General features: G+C 35.3%; 1 protein-coding gene and 1 long non-coding RNA gene across 2 annotated transcripts; one reads left to right on the top strand and one right to left on the bottom strand.

Moving 5' to 3' along the window:
- Positions 1-1,461: 1,461 nt before the first annotated feature.
- On the bottom strand, positions 1,462-2,675 carry LOC127240849 (uncharacterized). Its single transcript, XM_051259693.1, has one exon. It carries the CDS (start codon positions 2,544-2,546, stop codon positions 1,683-1,685), a length of 864 nt encoding a protein of 287 aa, XP_051115650.1. The 5' UTR covers positions 2,547-2,675; the 3' UTR covers positions 1,462-1,682.
- A 7,343-nt stretch (positions 2,676-10,018) lies between these two features.
- Positions 10,019-13,335, top strand: LOC127240850 (uncharacterized). The gene is made up of 6 exons (XR_007836383.1): positions 10,019-10,119; positions 10,206-10,945; positions 11,028-11,153; positions 11,419-11,690; positions 11,804-12,075; positions 12,905-13,335. It is a non-coding gene; the product is annotated as an uncharacterized LOC127240850 (long non-coding RNA).
- Positions 13,336-23,787: the final 10,452 nt, after the last annotated feature.

Raw genomic sequence — 23,787 nt, 5'->3', positions numbered from 1 at the left:
TGGAAGAAATAGTAGTTCTCTGGTTGGATATGTTGATTATGATTATGCTGGAGATCTCGAAGAAGATATCTCTCAAGCTATGTATTTTGCATTGGCTGTTGTGCAGTTAGCTGAAAAGCGTTCTTACAACCAGTTGTGGCATTGTCTACTACAGAGGCAGAATATATGGTAGTAACAGAGACAATTAAAGAAGCTTTATAGTTAAAAGGTCTTTTGGGCGAGCTCAGTCTACATCAGAGTACTACTTTTATTCATTGTGACAGTCAAATTGCGATATACTTGACTAAAGACCAAAGACATCACGACAGAACAAAGCACATTGATGTGAAGTATCACTTCATCAGAGATATCATTGCTGAAGATAAGGTTTGTATTCTATAAAATTGATTTAAAGGAGAATCCTTGATATGTTTACAAAATCTCTTCCAGTCCTCAGTCCTCAAGTTCAAACAGTGCTTGAGTTGGATTGGAATTCAGTGTTCGTGATTTAGCCCGATGGGGCTTTTGTGGAGCAAGCTCACTATTTTGTCAATGTTGGACACGCCAAGGTGAAAATTTGTTATGTGGTTTTGTCCCACATTGGAGTATTTTAAAGTTGAAAGAAATTTTTTGTCCCACATTGCTTGTGGTGACAAATTAACCATAACCCTCTCTATAAATTTGTAGCTTTGGGTTGGGTTTTAGACACATCAAAATTAGACAAGTAGTCTTTCCATATATATTTGTGGGTTACTTATTTTGCCTTGAGTGTATTTTGGGATATTGAGAGTTGTGGGCTTTAAAATGGTTATTCGAGTATATTTTATATTCTTTTTTGACAGTGAACAATTGCTCCGCCTTTGCCCGTGGATGTAGGTCATCTTAACCGAACCACGTATATCCTTGTGTCCTTTAAATTTCTCGTTCTTATTTTTGTCATTGTTAAAGTTTTGCAAATATTTGTTAGGGCATCATAATCCTAACAATATACATATATATATATCTATATGTATATCTCAATTTAGGGTTTGAAATCTAATGGCTCGAATTAAAAGATCCAGATTGGACGGCTATTATTTGATCTCAAAAGAGTAATGGATCAGGTACGTGGGTTGAATAAGAATACAGTCTAAATACACATATTTGTGATTTTGGATTTAAGGCCTCATTTAAATTATTGGCCAAAATTTTATTTATATCTTATAATTTATACGATAATTTTCAAAAATATGAAAAAAATATTAATAAATTTTTATATTAAATAAGAACAATTATTATTGTAATTACTTTAAAAATAAATAATTTAAATATGTAGAGAAAAAATAAATTAAAATTTGTCTAAATAAATTTTTTTGATATAGATGAAAAATAAAGTCGGTTTTTCCAATGATGAAGTAGGAAAAGTATGACAAAAAAAAAAAAAATAAAGAGAATAAAAGAAGTCATTTTAAATTTTTTTGAGACATGGTCTTAATTGACCATAGAACCCGTCCACTTAAGTTTACCCTATATACACCCGTGGCTTTCAATTTTCATTAGATTTAATGGAACGGGAATGCATATACATTATTGATAGTACATATTATGAGCGATAAATAAAATCAAACCAAAAGGTATGCATTACATTATTACCCAAGTTTCAATCAAACCAAGATATATATGGTAAATGAATTTTAGCTGCAAATATGAACATATGAGAATAATTAATACCCGCCAGACGCATAACTTTCCCCACCGGCGTCCATAGCAAAGGCACCTTCCGATCCGCCGCCGGCCTGCGTGATCACATCTTGCACAATAGTCTCCCCGATCCCCTGAAACGCGCCCTCCACGAATCCCTGCATTGCCGCCATCATCAAATTGCTTCCCATTCCCATTCCCATTCCACCCGGATTATTTATTCCTCCGCCGCCAGTACTTGCGCTGTGTGGCAGCTGAGGAGGAGGATGAGGAGGAGGATACAGTGGACCCGCCGGCAGGGAGTGCTGGTGCTGCAGCGCCGCGGCGGCGGCGCTAATACAGTCCAAATGCACGTCGAACTGGCACGAGTCGCAGCGGTAGAGCCACTGCTTGCTCCCGATCCGGCGGCAGACGTCGCACGAGAATCCTGCGGTGTCGGCGTAGGGGTTCTTAAAAGTGAGGCTGAGCTGGCAGGAGGCGTGCGCCGGGTGCCTCGCCTCCAGCGGCTTGCACGCGCACGTCACGTGGAGGTCGTACTCGCACCCGGCGCAGTGGTAGCTCCACGCGTCCCCCTGGAGGCTGCAGGCGTCGCAGCTGAAGGCGCCGCCTTCGTAGGGAGGGGTGGTGTGGAGGGAGAGGGTGCAGCCGCGGTGGCAGGGGTGGGTGATGCGGCGGGGGAGCTTGGCGCAGGATTGGTGGAGGGCGAAGTTGCAGGGCAAGCAGGCGTACATGGTTGCGCTGGACTGGAGGCCGCAGCCGGAGCAGAGGCTGTGCCTGGGAGAGGCGACGTCGACGGGGAGAAGCTCGTGAGGATGGCTAAAGTGCTTCAGCGCCACCGCCACCGCCGCCGGAGATTGGCTGTTTACCCTTCCCATCAGCAGCCACATACGTTAAACCTAGCCCTAGCCCTAGCCCCTGGCTCCACCTAAGGTGAAAAATAAATAGTGGTGCAGGAGGAGAGTTGACTTTGGGAGTATGTCCGACCGAGTCAACTCTATTACCGCGTGGTAATTTTTTAATATTTATGTCATATTGTCGTTGCTACCATAACATGTCTAATATTTTAATATATTCTTGAATGAATTCATATGCATAGAAACAGAACAAAAGGTCTTTGTTTAGTAGCAACTATCTGTTTTCTATTTTAATTTACTTCTCTGCTATTACTAAAATTGATTCGGTCTTGGTATTTATTCATTTAAATAATTTAGTGTGTTCTCCAATTGTATTTTTTGAATAATAACAAATGGCGGAGCAAAGGTATATCACCAAGCATTCTCGTGTAGGTTGAAAATTTAGATGTTCTTATGGTTTTGAGCACAATTAATGATAAAATCATGGGGTATTCGTAATTTGTATCCCTATATTTGTCCATTTTTATAATTTGTGCCCCTATAAAATTAATTTCATAAATAATGTTCTCTTGTTTTACTAATCAGCGCAAAATTAAGTCTAAACGTCAATTAGACCCAAATTAAGGATAATTAAATAACGTCGTTGACAGAGTAATCATGTGCTACCCATATGACCATCGATAATCCTGAACCGGTTCGCCTTAGATCCGGTTCTCCATCGACCCGGTTCAGTTTAAACAGGTTCGGCTTAGGCCGGTTCACCCATCCCTATTTTCCCCATATCAATCCCCTTCTCCCATTCATCAATCCAGTCGCAAAGCCCTAGCTATCATTGATCATCGCCATTCTATTTTCCCCACCGAAACACCGTCCCTATTAAGAATCGCAAAGCCCTAACTCCCATCGATTATCGCCATCCTTAATCGAGCTGGATTGAAGACGGAGTTAGTTCACGAGTTTGCTTTTCTAATTCCGTCGTAGAGGCGTAGATTCCAATGTGTAGTTGACAATGGCTCGTAGAAGCAAACACGCTCTTGATTTCACCCCAAATTACAGTAAGTTCAAAGCTCTTACTCTGAAATATGCTTAAGGTTAATGTAATATGAATTTTTTCACTCTGCGTTAGGATTGTTGTTGTATTTATTTGATTTCATCTTTGAAAGGCTTTAATTTCTATAAAATGATGTAAAGAAATGATTACATTGTGTCAGTTCGACGGACTAAATGCAATTTCGATAACATTTGTTAAGAAGTTAATTATGTCAAGAAAATAAGATTGTGGTTAGGTGTTGATTTATGTCTTTTTTCCTATTTGTTAGAATGAATATATTACATTATGTGAAACACTTAGTCTTACTCAAATGTAGGGACGATGTTCAATGAAGATATGTCTGCCACCTTGAAAATTTATTTTGGCGGGGTGATGAGGCATAGGCCCCGTAGGGGATATTTAAGGGGAGAACATGATTATTTTGATTTTGTTGATATGGATAAATTAAGTATGTTGTGAATGTGGGGATATGCAAAAGGATTGAGATATAAAGAAACGAATAGTGTTAGGTTTTGGATGAAGTACGATAACAACTTTGATAAACAATGAAAGTGTTTGGAAAGTGATAGAGATAGTTTGTGGATGGCAAAACATATTCCAGATAATTATAAACTCGAAATATACTTAGAACATCTGGATACCGGGCTTAGCCAAGATCCTCAGTCCAATGTAATTAGTGGAACAGAGTATTTAGGTAATGAAGTTCCTTGGGCTGGTGATGGTGTAGAAGGTGAAATGGAAGAAAATTATTCTGATTTTGATGATTCGGATAATGAAGTTGAGTTACATTGAAGGTAGGATGAAAGAAAAATTTATTTTGGATGATTCCACAATTGCTGAAGATATTTTGAACACTTTACAAAAGGAAGATGGTGAGACAGATGTCATGGGTAGTGATAGTGAGTTAAATAGTGGGATGGGAAGTGATGGTAGTGAAAAGGAGGGGACAAGATAGTTTGAAATATATAATTCAAACACAGATTGTGAAAATCCGGAGCTGAAATTGGGGTTGTTGTTTAAGTCGAGGGCTGAGACTAAGTTTTTCATTGAAAGCCATTGTTTTAGGAGGGGGATAGGTGTGAAATTTTGCAAAGATTGACAAAAGTATATTGAGAGCATGCAAGAAACAAGGGTGTGAGTGGTTTGCGCTCGTATCTAAGGTGTAGAGTGAGAAAGCATGACAGTTGCCTAGCATGAATGAACTTCATAGAAAATGTGGATGGACTTATGATAATCCAAGTACTAAGTCTTCCTGGATTGGGAAGACATTTATGAAAAAATTTGAAGGAGAATCCGAAGTTGGATCTTGGAGCTTTTAAGGATGAAATATGTAGAACATTGTGGTACAAGGTCTCAATGTCGAAGGCATATAGAGCTAGGAGGAAAGCTTTAGATTTGTTGCACGGGTCTAATGTGGAGCAGTATGGCCTGCTGTGGGATTATTGTAATGAGATTGAGAGATGTAATCCAGACACTTCTATCTCTTTGAAACTTATAGATGATGAAGAATTTGGATTATAAAGGTTTCAGAGGATATATGTTTGTTTTTCTGCATGCAAGAGAGTGTTTCTTGAAAGATGTAGGCCGGTGGTAGGTGTTGATGGTTGTTGGCTTAAGGATAGCTTTGGAGGGCAATTGTTAGGTTCTGTGGGTATTGATGTGAACAACAATATTTTTCCTATAGCATACGCTGTGGTTGAGGCTGAGAACAAGGACAGTTGGTTGTAGTTCTTGGAGCGGTTGAAGAGGGATTTGGATATTGAAGATTGACATAATTGGATGTTCATGAGTGATAATCAAAAGGGATTGATTCCTACTTTCGAATCCATTCTGCCCCAAGCTGAGAATCGCTTATGTGTGAGACATTTATATACAAATTTGAAACGTGATGGTCATACAGACATTGTACTGAAGAGGCTTTTATGGGCAGCAGCTAAAGCTACAACAATTCCGGAATTTAAATGAAGAATTGAGGAAATAAAAAAAGGTTTTAGAAGATGTGTTTAATTGGTTAGTAAATAAGAGCCCGAATCATTGGTCTAGGTCACACTTTAGTGTGTATCCTAGATGCGACATATTTTTTAACAATATGTGTTTTTCAATAGTTTTATTATGGAAGTGAGAGATAAGCCAATTATTTCCATGTTAAAGAATATTCGAAACTTGTTGATAGTGAGGATGCTACTGAATCGGGAGAAAATTGAAAAATGGGATGATTTACTTTGTCCGAAAATAATGAAAATAATGAAAAAAAAAGATGGAAGAGGCTTCTTAATTCATTCCAATGAGAAGTGATTATTGAAATTTTCAAATTACTGGATCTTTTGACCAATATACAGTTATTGTGAGGGAGAGAACATGTAGTTGCCGAAAATGGGACTTAACAGGCGTCCCTTGTAAGCATGCAATAACCGCAATTTGGTGTAAAGGAGAAGATTCATTGACTTATGTCCACAAATGCTATGGGAAAAAACACCCAAGGAAGCACCTCTCCCACTAATTGAAAATAAAAATGTTAGGAGGCCAGTAACCATGAGACGCATGGAACCAAATGAACCCCATCAAAAGTTAAAAAATCCATATAGACTTAAAGGTGGACCTAGAGAAATCAGGTGCAAAACCTGTCAAGGTTTTGGGCATAACTCCAACACTTGCCCAAAATTACCTTCGAATAGTGAGCTAGTGGAAAGTGCTTAAAATGAGGATATGAGATGAGATGCCCAGAACACACGGTGCTCTAAGACATCCTCTCAGCCAATGCCTAGGTAGTCGGATTATCTCCCAAAGGTATGCTTTATAAAACTTAAATTCAATTCCATTTCACTTGATAAATTATCTTTTTTGGTTTCAATGTTTACAGGACCTTGCTGATGCTCCATCAACAGCAAGATCATGCAGTAGTCAAAGGAAAAAAATAACATCAATTCAGACAACAATGTATTGTAGAACTTACATTCACTTTCATTTCACAAGTGAACTGTCTTGTTCATTTTTTTTGTTTATAGGCTACCACTACTGCTCGTTCAAAAGAAAAAACCATCGGTCTAAGGAAAAAAATGGCCTCAATTCAAGTAACATTTTCATTTTCGTTATATGCAATTTTTATTACAACTCGATGTACTGACTGAACTCTATTTCGTTGTAGATGCCTTCGACGTCCAACATCATTCGTACACTTGTTATTGTTAAAGGAGGAAACACATTCATCACTTTATCCAGCCTTCAATTGTGTGTTTCCAGTAGAGTAGATGGTGGCAACACAAAAGTCGTAGCACCAATCGAAGCACACATCCAACCAACATAAAAAATAACAATAGAAGGTGCCTCAAATGCTAAAAAGAGAATCAATCCAAGAAAGTAAGATAAACCCACCAAAAAGAAGAAGTAGAGACTCCAAGCGCCTAACGAAAATTTATTGGCCTTAATTTGCATTTGATCTTGTGAATCAATATGTTTGAAAATTCCTGGGAATTAGGTGTTAAGATTTCTTGTGAGTCAAATGATTGAAACCGTATGTCCTTAGGCCTTGGGATTTGTTTTTGGAGAATGTGATGGATTGTTGGTTTTTCAATATGGTGTGCAAGTTGAAATCTTTGGGGATCTAGGTGTTGGGATTTGTTTATGTGATGTGCTTTTAAGTAAAATTTTATTTCTTCTTGGCAATGCACACAAGTTTATCAATTGTTGTCTAATTGTGGTTACTTATTTACATTTTTGCATAGGTTCATATATACAGAAATTCTATCATTGCACACCATGCATTGGTTCCTTTATATATACAAGCTATTCAATTACACAACTTTCTCAAGCATACACAAATTACATGCTTGCACGACTTCTTTTATACATAAGCTGTATTTTTACAGGTTCATTTATACACAAGCGGCTTCAATTGGCTAATCAAATTCCTTACAAACGAATTGAACACAATCAAACATAAAGAAGTGAAATATATTACTACTACAACATTTCTTCAAATAATAACAAACAAAGCCAAAATTCATATTAATGCCAGAGGATAATTGCTTTGTTAATAAATTTTGTGAAACAAAAAAGTTGATCGAGGGATTAGGTCTCCCCATTGAGAAAATCGATTATTGTCAATTTGGATGTATGTTGTACTAGCGGGATGATGTTGGTCTACATAATTGAAAAATATGAGGAAAGCCTCGATAAAAAAGAAAAATGGAAAATGCTTACCCATTCGTTATACAATTTGACGGTATAGACGCTTATGACCTCCCCCTCTATGCCTTGCGGTAATGATTCCTCAACTCATTAAATCTTTAAAAAGGAAAAGATTTTGGTTTGGCTTTCCAAGATGGAGGCGGGGAAGATCAAAGCCATTGTTGATTGGGAGACTTATTACAAGAAATTTCCCGCCCCAGTCCTCTATAGAAAAAACTAAAATAAACTAAATTGTATCATTCATGAAACAGATTTCCGGAAGTCCACAGAAAAAATATTTTAATTTCCATTGACACCAAGGCTTAAACGGTTATGTATTTCTGCTCTAACAACTTCTTTAATGCGGTGGCATGCGACTCAACGACACGCTAGTTTGGATGATATGTGACATCCTTGTGATTCTGCGACATGGAAACATTTTGATGTGACAAATCCTTCATTCGCCTCTGAGACTAGAAATGTGAGGTTGGGACTTTGCCCAGATGGGTTCCAACCATTTGGGCAATCGGGGAAAAAATATTCATCCAAGCCGGTTGTGATTACTCCCTATAATCTTCCTCCTAATATGTGTTTTGAATATCTATTTCTTTCACTTGTTGTACCGGGTGGTGCTAATTCGAAACAAAAAATAGATGTGTATCTTCAGCCATTGATAGATGAGTAGAAAACTCTTTGGAATGTTGGTGTTGAAACTTGGGATGCTTCAAGTAAACAAAATTTTAATATGAAGGTTGCCTTAATGTGGACGATTGGTAATCTACTGGCATATGCGATGATGTCTGGGTGGGGAACATTGAGGAAAACAGCTTGCCCAGTTTGTCAGGATCAACTTAAATCATTTCAACTGCCTACCGGTTCTAAACAGTCTTGGTTTGATACACATCGACAGTTTTTGCCCGAAGACCATCCATATTGACGTGACGAAAAGAAGTTAAAAAATGGGCTAATTGATTTCAGGCCGCCACCTCATCAAAGAACTGGAGTTGAGCAGATTCGTGAACTTGAAAGTTGTAGCTTTAGAAAGGTGAAATAAATTTCATCATAACACATTCATTTGCATAAATACTTTCATAATTTTTTTTGCATATTAAAGTACATATTTTAATTTGTGTAAAGGTTATTGAGAAAGATGCAAATGAAACAAACAAGAATTTATGCAAAGAATGTGGATGGCGCAAGAAGAGTATTTTTTGGGACATCCTATATTGGAAACACTTGCTCATTCGACACAATCTCGATATGATGCATATTGAGAAGAATGTATTCGAAAATATTTTTAATACAATTATGGATGTTAAGGGAAAAAAAATGCAAAAGCGCGGACAGATATGAAAATTTTTGTGATAGAAAAGAATTTGAGTATGATGCGGTCTGACAGTGCTATCCTAATGCGGCGTACACTTTGGACAAAGTCCGTCGGAAGGAGTTCTTAAATTGGGTTGAGAAGTTAAAGATGCTTGATGGATACATGTCAAACTTGGGTAGATGCATAAATATGAAGAAGCTTAGTATGTTTGGCATGAAAATCCACGATTGTCATGTTTTTATGTAAGGACTTATTTGTATTGGGTTCCGTGAGTTGTTGCCTAAAAATATATGGGAAGCATTGACTGAATTGAGCAACTTCTTTTGACAGATGACATCGAAGGTGATTACAGTAAGCGATATGGATAAACTGGAAAATGAGATTGCAATTATCCTGTGCAAATTAGAGACTATTTTTGTCCCTGGCTTCTTTGATAGCATGGAACATTTTCCAATCCATTTATCATATGAAGCTCATGTCGGTGGCCCCGTCCAATTTCGTTGGATGTATCACTTTGATAGATATTTTTAAATTTTCAATAACAGTTGGATGGAACTACCTTCTTAATAATTTTCCAATTGTAGGTTTCTAAATCGCTTAAAACTGATGGTAAAGAATAAAGCACAAGTTGAAGGTTCCATATGCAATGCCTTCTTAGTACGTGAGGTATCTTTTTTCTGCTTGTAGTACTTTGAGCAACACGTACTGACACGGACTGGGAATGTACCGAGGCAAGATGATGGAGAACCTATATTCAATCGATTGACCAAAATTTCTGCATTTAACCATCCCGTTCGTTTACAAGGAAAAAGAAAGACGCAATTTCTAAACATGGTGGAGAGAAAAGCGATTCATAAATATTTTCTGTTAAATATTCCTGAAGTTAAACCTTTTATTGTGTGAGTCAAATTTATAAGTCATTTAATTTATTTGGAGATATTAACAAAAATAGTTTTGGCAGGAAATTTGAAGAGATTTTGAGGGCAGAAAACCCACAAATTACCGATGCACAATTAGGTGTTCAACTTCAAGATAACTTTGTTTCGTGGTTTGCTAAATATGTAAGTGTTATCATAATATTTTAGGTTATGAATAATTTAACATAACTCTTTTTTAACTGTCACTTTGAAAATACCTATTGATGTAGGCATCACAAAACGAAGAGCTTGATTGTATATTTAGAGACATTGTGCATGGTCCATTGATGAAAGTTGACACTTACACTATCTGCTTCGTAAATGGATATTATTTCCATAATGAGAATCGTGGTTCCACAAGAGAAACTTACAATAGTGGAGTATCCATAGAAGGTGGTGGACTCGAATATTATGGAAAGATTGAAGAAATTTTGGAAATAGAGTTCCCGTCACTCCCGATTAAACGGTGTGTTGTTTTTAAATGTAATTGGTATGATCCTACAATAGGTGTGGGTACAAAAAAATATGAGAAATATAACATAGTAGAGATCAACAAAATGAAGCACCTCCAAACATATGAGCCATTTATTTTGGCAATGCAAGCATCACAAGTATCCTACATCTCGTTCCCAAGCACAAAAAGAGACAAAGATGATTGGGTTGCAGTTTGTAGAGTTAAGCCTCACGATTGGATTGAAATAAAAGAGGGGGATAAAAAGATGATGATTGAACATTAAACTTATCAAGACCCCACAGTACAGACATGAAGCATTGAAGTGGTTAGTATTGCAGAGGGTTTCAATCTGGTGGATGTTGATGGTGATAGTGGAATCCCATTGGTTGTATTTGATATTCGGATGATGAAGAGGTGTATATGGAAACCAACGAGGATGAAACATTATTATTTGAGTTGTCAACTGATGAAGAAGATTCTAATACATAGTGAGAAATGAAATATTTTAAATAATTGGTATACATACTATTCTATATTTTTTTTATTTATTTTTTTGTAATCCTATCGAGACTTATTCATTTATGCATTTACAATATAGATGTCTCGAGATCGCTCTTGGGATCAGATGCAAAGGATATTGATGAGGCCCTTCTACTTGTTAGAGCCCAAGAGGGTCAGGGTGAGCGTTGTGATGATGCACTTGCGCATCCAGATGATGACCCAGGTATTTAGATAGGATCATATTTATTTATTTATTTATTTCTATTAAGGTCATAAGTGTGTATTATATTGTAGAACTCACCTGATTTTATTTACTTTTTTTTTTTCCATCAAAATCCTAAATATGTTATATATATATATATATTGTAGGCTCACTGTCAGAGGTACCTGATTCAGTTTCCATAGATGCAGGAACTTCTCTTAAGTACTAAATATCATTAATATAATTTATTAATTCTTGATATTAATTATTTATATATTCATTTTAGGTTCAGCTCCGCCTCCAGCTTCATCCACTACTGGGGCCCGGTCTTCGATCATCGTTTAGGATGATGGCATGTTTGAGATTATTTGAATGGAATGAATATTTGTTTAAAAATTATTCTTATAATTTTAATATGATTAATATTTCAGCCTATTTTGGCCACGTAAGGTTACTAGAAAATTCTGTCAAGTGTTTCGATCTAATGTTGATGAGGCTGGAATCACTTGGAATAAGGTTCCAGCAATCATAAAGGAATGGTATTGGAAAAAATTTAAGGTATGTAAGTATAATTTTTAAATAATATATGGGTTGTACTTTATTACATGAGGATATTAAAGCATTTGCATCTAACATTAAAATACATAAATATGTTGTTTGAGACTCTTCAGTGGATGGTCAAGTTAAGGAGAAGTTGAAATCCAAGGCTCGCGCTGCATATGGTAATTGGATGTATGATATTAGATCTGGCCGGGGGACAAATCCGGATGAGCAAATTGATGAGACAATAATGGTTGAGTGGCGGAAAATTTGGTGATCTGATGATGCAAAACATAAATCAGATACAACAAAAAATAATAGGCATCGTGGGAATATGACTGGTCGTGCTAAGTCGACGCACACTGGTGGCTCACGATCTTTTATGGAGTCAGCGCAAAAGCTGGTATTTCTTTATTTAGTTATTAACATTGATTAATATCTTTTAGATTTAATTATTGATTTTATTAATTGTTTGCAAATATTCAGTGGATGAATAAGGTTTGTACCTATAAGTGGGTTCATTCTAAAGAACTTAATTGCATCACATTCATTAACGCGAAAGCAACTAAAGTAGTTGTGAGTTGATTTCCATTATTGTTTTCATAACTTATTCTAAATATAAATATTTTATCGCTTAAATTTTGTTCGATAATGAACTTATTATATTTTTAGACAAGTTCATTTTGAGGTTCTTGTTGTCATGCATTCTTTATTATGAAGTTGTTGATGAATTTCAATGGAATTCTTATGATGACTTAAATTTTATTTGGTGTTATTATTATGTTTGTTGGGATAGATTTATTATTCATCCTCAAGTTGGTTGGTGGTTTAAGTTGGTATTATTATTATGTTTGTAGTTTTGGTATTGAATATATTATTTTTTGGTTAAATTGGACATGTACTTTATGTGAATTTTTCTTTAGTATTGTAAATTAATGAACACGAAGAGTAATCATTGATCTCAATATACTTCAAGAGCAAGCATTTTGTTTTGTATTGGTTGATTAGACTCATGATCTAAGAATTTTGATAAGGCAATGAAATTTATAGATTTATTGAAATATTGACTTCAATTGGATTTGGCTGCCTTCTTCCGGGCATTTATTGAAGTTTGTGAATTTTATTGTTGTAATCATATGCATTGTCATATTATTATCATTAGTTTGTATCAATGATTTTTCTTTTTTTTTTTTTTGGAAAACTAACATGGTGTTCACCTAAATTATTTTCAGAGTGAGGTGGATGCCGTTGAAGCACAAATGACTCAATAAGGAAATACATCATATGATCTGGATAACGTATTTCTCACTGTAGTACGACGTGACAAAAAAATCGTATATATGGGCTGGGATCACTAGTGGAGACTGTTCCTCCTCGACCATCATCCTTCTGCAACGATGGTCGTACTCCAGTGACATTCATCCTTGAAGAACGATTGACAAAGATGGAGTGTGACCTAAGTGAGTTGCGGACAAAGCTTGGTGAGGGATGTAGTCATTGGGAAATAATGCAACAACGCGTTACAAATATGGAGAATAAAAAAAGAGCCATATACAAATTGAACTTGACCATTATGGAGTAATTACAACGTATTGAAGCATCATCTATTCATAGGCCCGACCCCGATTCAGATGGTGGTAGTGCTCCGGTATCATGATATTTCACTATTATATGTTTTCTTAATTACGACTTTAGTTGTTTTTGTATGTTATTATGGTAATTAGAAATAAATTTGTACATATTTCTTATATTTGCTAGTTGCAGTACTGATACTAAAAGTTATTGTGTTTGTGGTCTATTAAACACTATTTAGGTTTGAAAATTTTATATAATTTCAATAAATTATCGTATATTTGACAATAGATATTAATCGAATTAATAATTGGATTGATTATGGAGAATTGAATTAATATTTTTTTATATAGGTTTTGGAAAAATTGGCAAAAAACGAGAAAAAACAAATTGCATAGGTGGTTTACTTTAGAAATTGCGATGGAAGTAACCATAGTTATATTCCCTCACAACAAAAATAGCAACGGAATCAACAACAGTTCTTTTCTCTTGCAATGCAATATATTAATAACACATTTTTTGTAGTAAAATTCTGTAGCAAAATGTTGTGACGGAAATAACAGTCACTACTTCTGTTGCAATTTTCTGCAACGGAAAATCTTAGTTGTCACTTTAAATTACTACAATAATTTTGGAAAAATTGGCAAAAGACGAGAAAAAACAAATTGCATAGGTGGTTTACTTTAGAAATTGCGATGGAAGTAACCATAGTTATATTCCCTCACAACAAAAATAGCAACGGAATCAACAACAGTTCTTTTCTCTTGCAATGCAATATATTAGTAACACATTTTTTGTAGTAAAATTCTGTAGCAAAATGTTGTGATGGAAATAACAGTCACTACTTTTGTTGCAATTTTCTGAAAATCTTAGTTGTCACTTTAAATTACTACAATAATTTTTACTACAACTCCCACTTGGATGCAAATTCCATTGTAATTGAAAGTTGTGACAGAGATTTTGTCAATTGTGACGGAATGTTACCGTAGTAATTTGTAATTTTTTTTTTGTAGAATCTTCGGCATCGCTTAAATAGCCGAAAATAATGGAGGCCGAAGCAGCAGAGCAGCGATGCACAAATTGTTACGGATGACGCTGATTCGCAGCTCGTCATTCATACGAAAATAGTCTCTAATGACCCTCATTTGACTTTAAATGATCGCAAGGAATGGGGACCAACCCACCAAGCTAAAGCAAGCACTTCGCAAGCCACGACGAATAAAGACAAGGATAAAGCGCCAATAATTACGTTCAATTTGAAGGAGCCCAAGGAAGAATCAAGAGACGATATCTATGATGAAGATAGTTTTTTTGAACCAAGTTTTGATGTCATTGTTTTAGATGAAGATTTTTACCGTGCACTTCAATCCTAAAATAAATTTGCAATAAATGCTATCGGTTTTTGACCCGCCGAATTTGCCACTCCTCAATGATCAGCCCAAACATTAGAATGAGATATTTGGGTAGAAAATGATAGCCCTATTATGTGGATAAATGAAGAAAATCCAAGAGAAATTGCTCCATCTGGATCCATAATTTTTCAGAAACCGATGGAGAATGAAACACATCATTTAAAGCCTTTATTTCTCACAATAGCGTTTGATAGGCATCGGATCAAAAAGGTGTTAGCTGATGGTGGGGTATTAGTTAACATAATAAAATTATCAATATTTTGAAAGATTGGAAAGAATTGCAACGACTTAGTACCAAATGGAATGCGCACTACCGATTTCACCGGCAATGCGCACAAAGCCGCCAAGGTTTTGATTGCTAAAGTTTCTGTAGGATCATGGAAACATTCGATGGATTTCTTTGTTATTGAAGGAAAGTCTACCTATTCAGCGATCCTTGGACGAGATTGGATTTATACTTCTCAGTCCGTTCAATCGACTTTGCACCAATGCGCAATGTTTTGGAAAGAAAATCGTGTCAAAGTTGTGGAAGCGGAGTCCGATCCTTTGACAGAAGTACATGCGTTAGAAGTGATTTTCTATTCTCTACAAGTATTTCCTTTGTCCATGATGTTACAAAGAGCTGAATTATGAGAAGAATGCAACTTGACCTCGAGAGGTTTCAAGGTTTACTCTAAGGCCGAGTCACAGCCTGAAAACGAGGAGATTTATGATGGAATTGATTCTTGAGTTGGCTCGAACATCTCTGCTTGGTAATGAGGCAAAAATATATGACTTTGGGGAGGATCAGTCCCTGCTAACAAGACCTATTGATTTAAAAGATGACAAAATACCCAGTTTGACCTGAAACCTTGTCAAAGATCGATGGTCGGCAAAGCCTAATTTCATACCTCACAAGCAGCCTCAGAGGAGGTTTAATCAAGACATCCTCTAAAAAATTAAGGAAGAAATAGAGAGGTTGTTACGAGCTAACTTCATACGCACTTGCCGCTACCCAAAGTGGATTTCCAACGCCGTTCTAGTGATGAAAAAGAATGAGATTGCTCATGTACATTGGTCTCAAGAATCTTAACTTCGTAACTCCTAAAAATGAGCAAAATTATGGAGGTCAATATCGACGATGTGGTTGTCAAGTCTTGGAGCTTTGATGACCATTTGCAGCACTTATGAAGGTAGTCCATTCGACACTGCAAACAAGAAGCTTGAAATGATGATTGGCGAGCTTCGATGATAAAAAAGTCGACGGCAAAAGACAATGGAGATCGGTAACAACACGCCGGTCGGACCATGGCGGCCTTAGGAACAGTTCGTGGGAAGAGTATCATTTGTCCATATGAAAATCGACCAGATTCAGTTACAAAAGTATTGATCAAGTAAAATTCGTATTTTTGCTAGATCGACACTTTTGTGGGGGACATTTTGTTATTTCAAAATATTATTTGGGATAAAATAATATTTGATTTTGAATAATCTACTAAGATATTAATAAATTGGATAAAATAGAATTTTAGACAAATATAGATTTGGTAGGTAGTAGTATAAATAGAGGTAAAGACCCCTCGTTCACACCTCTCTCTTTTCCCACATAAACTTTAATTTTTATGCAATTTATTTCTCTTCCTTAGAATTTACTCTCATTCTTGCTTTTATCTTCTTTTGCTTTCTTTAATTTCTTATCCATCTTCCTTTTATTTTCTTTCTTTCTTCTCTTTTATCTTTGTTCCATTTTCTTCTTTTCTGATTTATTACTTTTACGAATACGGTTTTGGATCCTTTTTGGAGGAAGCCGAAGAATCCACCTGATTTTCGACAGGCTCGCTCAGATAAGCTGAAAAATATTTTGAGCGACAATACTTTTTAATTTTTATAATGAATATTTGAAGTTTTTTTTTACTTTATCACTTTTGTATATGATATTTTGTATTTATTATTATAATTTTTGGGGAACCGCAATTAAAAAATTGGTAAACTGTTTTTTTAGTCTCGTAACTGGACCCCCTTATCATTTTAGTTCCGTAAGTGGAGTCTGTCGCAAACTAGTCCCATAAGTTAAAATTTTTCGTTGTTTTAGTCCTCCGGCGCCGGAGATGCCCGCATGGCTCGCCAGAGGTGACGTGTCCGCCAGGTGTCGTTGAGCTGGCGAACACGTGGGTTTTTTTTTTCATTTTTTTATTTTTTTTAAAACTTATTTTTAATTTTATTTGTATTTTTTTATTTTTTTTATTTGGTCTAATTAAAAAAAAATTAAAAAAAAATGAAAAAAAAAATCCACCTGTCCGCCAGGTGTCGCTGACCTGGCGGGACACCTGGCGGACACGTCACCTCCGGCGAGCCACGCGGGCGTCTTCGGCGCCGGAGGATTAAAACAGCGAAATTTTTTCACTTATGGGACTAGTTTGCGACATGGTCCACTTACAGGACTAAAATGATAAATGGGTCCAGTTACGGGACTAAAAAAATCCTTAAAAAATAGTCCTGGAAGAACATAACAAATAATTTAACATACTTTAATTCCACTTAATAAAGATTAACAATATTTAATGGGTAAATCATATAACAACTCCTTGTGTTTTATTAAAAATGGATAAAACTGTATTTTATATATTGCGTGAAATCACTTTGTGTTAATGTAAAGTTTGCACGAAACACCCTCTTTGTCTAAAATAGATATTTGTTTCTAAATAAAGAACTAAATCACGCAAGTTTTATACCAAAAAAAAATATAAAATATTTTTTAAATAATTTTTTGAATAAAATAACTATATAAATAATTTATCAATCATTTATTTTTATAGTATTTGTAAAAATCAGATAACAATCTGTCTCCAAAAACTATAATATGAATGATTATTCAATTATTTTTTATTTATTTTATTCAAAAAATTTATGTAAGATATTTTATGTTTTTTATTTTTATAAAACTTATGTAATTTATGTCTTTATTTAGAACCAAATATCAATTTTGGACAAAGAGGGTATTCTGTGCAAACTTTACATTAACACAAGGGAGTTTCACGCAATAAATAAAACACATGGTGTTTTGTGCATTTGTACTAAAACACAAGGAGGTGTTGTATAATTTAGCTATTATTATTAGGAAAAATTGCCCATAACTCTCGTGTGGTTTCGAAACTCAGCGTAAATCCCCCATTTACTTTAAAAATTGTGTAACGCCCTCTTATATTTTAAAAAATATTGCATAAAACTCTTTTATGATTTCGAAACTTAGTATAAATCCCCATTTTTACTTTAAAAATTACATGGTGCCCCCTTATACTTTAAATTGTTCCATGAAACCTCCCACCATGCAAAATATATAGATAGAAAATCATTTCCTCATAACACAAGGGAAGTTTTATGGTGATAGGGTTTTATGAACGTTTTTTAAAGTATAAGGGAGTCGTATGTAATTTTTAAAGTAAAGAGAGATTTTACATTGAATTTCGAAACAACAGACGGTTATGAGCCATTTCACCTTCTTCTTCTTCTTCTTCTTATTATTATTATTATTATTATTATTATTATTATTATTATTATAAACTTTGAGTAAGGTTCCGTTTGACTTAATTTTTCGAATGATGTTCCGACTAAAAAAATTTATACTTTTTGTTTTCATTTTTGTCTAAAAGCATAGTTAGCTTTCAAAGCTAAAAAATAAAATATATATATATATATATTAAAAGCATTTTGTTGATAGCTTCCAAATTTTTTAGAAGCATTTTGTTGATAGCTTCCAAAAAAATTATTATTTTGTAACAAAATTATGATATCTTTGTTAACAAAATCCAATATTCTTTAGTAATCAAGATTTTTGAGTTGAATATAATATGATATTGGATTCAATTGTTATCCACAGTTAGAATTCAAATCCAATCTTGGCCTAGACTTCGTTTTTTCTCCGTGTGTCAACATCCACGTACGTTCACCTGCCTTGTGTAATTTTCAATAAGTTTATATGATATGATCCTCTACCATCCTTTAATTCCGTTGAAAATCGGTACCGTTGAAATAGTTGTTGAAATTGATACCATCGGCGTGGTTTGTTGGAACCAAATGCCGTGCCTTCAAACTCGACACCAAAACATTTTTTGATACTGACCTCGGCATGGTTGTCAGGATTAAGGCCGAAAAGTGTTGTTGAAATCGACATCGAGATAATCGTCGGAACCAAAATACAAATATTTGCTTGGAACTAAAATATTATTTTGGAACAAGGCCAAAATATTTCTTTGGAATCAGAATATTTTTTGCGACCAAGGCCAAAATATTTCCTTGGAACAAAAAATATTTGTTGGGATCAAGGTCTAAATATTTCTCTGGAACCAAAATATTTGTCGGGACCAAGGCCCAAAATATTTCCTTGGAATCTAAGTATCTGTTGGAACCAAGATAAAAAATATTTCCTTGGAACTAGAGTATTTGTTGAGACCGAAATTACAATATTATTTAAAACTAACTTTTGTATTTTTATTGGAACCGACTTTCAGATTGGCTTTAAGATAATCTACAAAATAAAAAGTTTTATCGGAATGGACCTTAAGAATCTTAATCGGTTTTGAGAACAAAAATCTTATATGAAATCAATTAATATTTTTCCAGGTAACGTAGGTCTCCCTTAGACCTCATATTTATTTTATTCTAGATCTATTATCTTTATTAACTCACACATTTGGGTGACTTCTAAAGAGTTGGTCACCACTGAAATGCATAAACGCCTTAACGATTTGATAGGTCTGGGCGATTAAATTTTTGGTGGTAACATAGGCCCCTCTTCAGTCATATAGTTGAGTCTTTTGAAGCCATATGATAAATAAAATCCCAAAAACTTAGAACTCTGGATCCAGAAAGACTTGTTTCAAAGCCTATCGCAGGATATGATTTGATGATAGAAGAAGAATTATCGTCAAGCCATTGTTCGACTATTGTCTCGATTTAATACGTAGCAATCCAGATCTCGGATAAGAATACAACGTAAAGGTATTCTCCAACCGTTTATACATGCTCTGGATTGCTACCAATACATCAACTTCTAGTTGCTGGAGTCGGCCTCATTTGGGCCGTGCATATCACCTAGAATTCTTGGAATGTAAATCGATATAAATTCCAAGGCTTTATTTCCATAGAGGTTGTGTTCATAATTGTTTCTATATTCTTTAACAATAGTGTCAACTCATACGATTCGGTGTTGTGACTGAAAGATGTCGGATCTACTCCTACCATCTTATCTTCATTCTAAAATATTAATTGTTGACGGACAGTGAATGTGATGTAATGAGCAGAATGAATCCAATTCTTGACTTGGTAGACAATGCCTATAATATTTCCAAACATAGATTGTCCACCTGCATCTTTATGTCCTTGGATGTAATCCGATCGATGCATCCAATTGGGTGTCAGTTCATCGTGCCAAGCTGTACATTTGATCACAGTGTTATCGACCAACACACAAACCTTTGATTTTAGAAACCACTAGTTAGTCTGGTGTGAGGTAAAATAATTTGACGGGATTCTTGACATTTTTTAGGGTGATGTCCAACTGCTAAGATGATTTTGTATGTTTGTCGCAAGGTGGTCTTGTTGGCCTGACGGTAGATTTGAATTATTGGTGTTCTTGAGCTGTCAAAATGGATTGAGTCCGTCGGGTTGGCCCGTCCCGCCCTATTTTTAAAGAGGGTTGGGTTTCAATTTTTTAAAATGCGGGCCTAAACAAACCAACCCATGCGGGCTGCGGGTTGGAAGTGGATTGGTCCGCAGTGGATTAGTTCGTGAGCCAAATAAATATAATTATAATTATAATTATATCTTTAATATTTTAAATAAATCTATATATTTTGTCATTTTAGTTCGTCCGAAATTAATCTATTTATTTTACTTTTAGTAACTATGCTTACTATATAACTTACCTATTATTACAACAAAAACCATCATCATTGTGTACTAATATTCATAATTTTTAATAAAAAAAAAACTAAACTAATATATATATAAAGTCATGAAATATTATATATTATTGTAATTTTTTAAAATATTTTGTATTAATTTAAATTAAATAATAAATTTATTAAAAACTTTTGTATTATATTAAACTAATTAACCAATATATATTATTATTCTCTTTTACGACTATCTTAACGATGTCACAGTTTTCATTATTTTAACTTTGTTATGTTCGATTTTATCTATCTTTCATTGTTTTTTAATTTTTTTCTTCTATATAAAAATTATTGAAATATCTATAAGAATAATATATATTTATTGTTTACATATTTTCGATTAACATTTTTTTTAAAAAAAAAAATTAACGACCAAATATATTTAAAATTTTGAATCAAGTTATATATTTGTTTTGAAGTATGCATTTATTTAAACTATAAGATATAACTGTTTTTTTTAATATTTAATATAAAAATAATATTTATTGTAAAAATTTTTAAAAGCCTGTGGGTTAGCCCGCCCGGCTCACCACCCACCGGTCGGTGGGTTGGGTTGCTTTGCCTAAATCTTACCCCATCCCGCCGCGGGTTGGCCCGCAAACAACCCGCTTGTCACGACTAGACGAAGACCGTTTTTTAGGTAGTCTATCGTCATGACGTGGCACTTCTTATAAAGAGGTTGACCGTACCATTACGGTGGCAATATGAACTTTAGAGAAAGGTTCATCATCCACTATCACACCGGTGAGTTTGAAACGCCCATTTTTTAATGGATTTTTGTATATTCATCCTGAAAAGAAGACAATTTGCGGTGTCATGTCGAAATGAATTGTGCCATTTGCAATATATTCTCCGTTTTACTTCCTGGGACGAAGCCAAATTCTAACCCTTAGGGATATGGATTTGACGGCGCATTAGTAGCTCATCAAAAATTACATCAGCATGGGTGACATCGAACAAACAATCCTTGTCCAATACCCTGGGTACCTCTTTAACCTTTGAAGGCTTAAGATGGGAGCAAGTGCAAGACTTGCCCGGTACCACTTCTGTTGCGGCTTCTTCAATAACATCGAGAAGTTTATCCTCCATATTTATTTCAACAATCTAGGGTCTGTCACGTTCGCCTCTGGTCTCTTTCTCATGAAAAAGACGTTCTAGACATACTGTTTTAGATGTCAACTATGCCAAATCCTAAACTTCGTGGGTGTTAAGCGGATTACGCAGATGCAGCACCATATTTCTTATTGCAATGTTAGCAAATTCAGATTCGCTAATGATTATTGGACATCTGGATTTAGTCTATCTGATTTTTTCTATGAAGGCAACAACCGATTCCCCAAACTTCTGTTTCGTTTCCATCAAGTCAGTGAGCGTGGTATCTGGTATAGGACTGTAAAATTGATAATTTAATTCTCATTCTATATGAGACCAATTTTTTATGGAATCAGTATGGAATGCCATGAAAAAACCATCCTGTTTAAAGTTGTGGAGAATAATTTCAATTTGTAATACTCGTTGAGAGACAATTCCCCGATGAGAATTGTATACAAGGCCACATGTTCGACGGGTGACTGGCCATTTATCGTTGAAAACATGAGGGGCTCTGGGATCGTGACCTAACGAGACAGTGAATAATTACGCTCGATCCATTTTGGAAAAGGCTTTCGGTATGCAAGGCCATGAGGTCCTTGTCCTTGGGTGCCAAGTTGTTGACGTACGATATCTTGTACTATTTGTACTATATCATGGCCGCCTTATGCAGGTTTTTCCGCGTGGTGTGGGTTCCATATTGACGAGATTTCAACATGTCCTTATGCCATTGCAACCTGTGGTTGGTTTTGAAAGTTTGGTTCGAACTCAGAAATATTTACATAGGATAGTCATTGCCGAGAAAGAGGCTGATAATTCTGTGTCGGATGCCGTGATGCGCCATAAGTTTGAGTGGCGATGGAATCTGTACACAAAGGTACGGATGTATGCAGCCATTGTTGGCAGTAATTTCCAAACTTAACCAAAGTAATCGGTCTGTAATGATAAGATCCAACTCCGCCTTCAATTTGGGAGATTGGCGGGGTTTTGGCCGTGCTTGCTATCCATTGGGCAGTGGCCAGAAAATTGTGGATAAATTGTTGGCACATTCCCTTGAATAGTATGGCCGTACTCCCATGTGTGGCCAGATTTGATGCCTTCTGACCATTGGAAGGTGCCAGTCTCTCCACCCGTGTTGAAGTGACCTATTTTGGAATATATTTCGGCAGAAGCGGCAAACCAAAAGATGTAGCGTGGATGGCATTGGTATCCTCTATTGATGTTGATGTTTCGAATCGAGCCATCAGCTAACGTACAAGTTTTCCTGATCTTAACTTGATGAAGTCAGCTGCTTTTCCGTAATAAACAAATTATTGTCCCATTGGTGTGCCTACCGTGGGTTGAAATTTTCCAACCGGATGATAATCAATGGCTTATTTCTGGAAGATTTAGAGTGTTTAAATCTTTAATTCATACCAACGAAGTGCCTAAACGTTTGATAGTAAAAAATTAGGGAAGAAAAAGATAATGCGAGAAATTAAAAATGAATTATAGTAAATAAAATAAATAATAACTTTGATTAAGATATTGAATCTGATCTAAAATGATTACATTAAGTCCTATTATAAAATCTAAACGGTGTCTCTGAACCGATACATTGTTTTTAATCGACTGAAAACTAGGGAGATGCAATCCTTCGCGTAAGAATAATTTAGAATACTTAATTTAATTAATCATTTTAATAATATGATATTTTATCAAAAATCCTAAATCTGAATAATTTGTGATCTTGTAAAAAAATTATGATATCTTTGTTAACAAAATCCACGATTTTTCAGTAATTAAGATTTTCGAGTCGAATATACTACGATATTGGATTCAGTTGTTATCCGCAACTAGAATTCAAATCCATTCTTGATCTAGAGAACGTATCTTCTCCCTATGTTAACGTCCGCATAAGTCCCCCTGCCTTGTGTAAATTTCAATACGTTTATCTTATATGATCCTCTAACATCCTTTAATTCCGTTGAAAATCAGTACCATCGAAATAGTTATCAAAATTGATACCATCGGCGTGGTTTGTTGGAACCAAATAGCATGCCTTCGAACTCGACACTGAAAAATTTGCAGATACCGACCTCACCATGGTTTTCAGAATTAAGGCCTAAG

This window comes from Andrographis paniculata, unplaced genomic scaffold (assembly GCF_009805555.1).
Source record: "Andrographis paniculata isolate CXL003 unplaced genomic scaffold, ASM980555v1 Contig80END, whole genome shotgun sequence".
NCBI classification, from domain to species: Eukaryota; Viridiplantae; Streptophyta; class Magnoliopsida; order Lamiales; family Acanthaceae; genus Andrographis; species Andrographis paniculata.
The sequence above is the reverse complement of the archived record's forward strand: the minus strand, read 5'-3'. Positions and strand labels throughout refer to the sequence as shown.

Coding starts and splice junctions, on each gene's coding strand:
- LOC127240849 (XM_051259693.1), bottom strand. CDS start 2,546: ATGTGGCTGCTGATGGGAAGGGTAAACAGCCAATCTCCGGCGGCGGTG.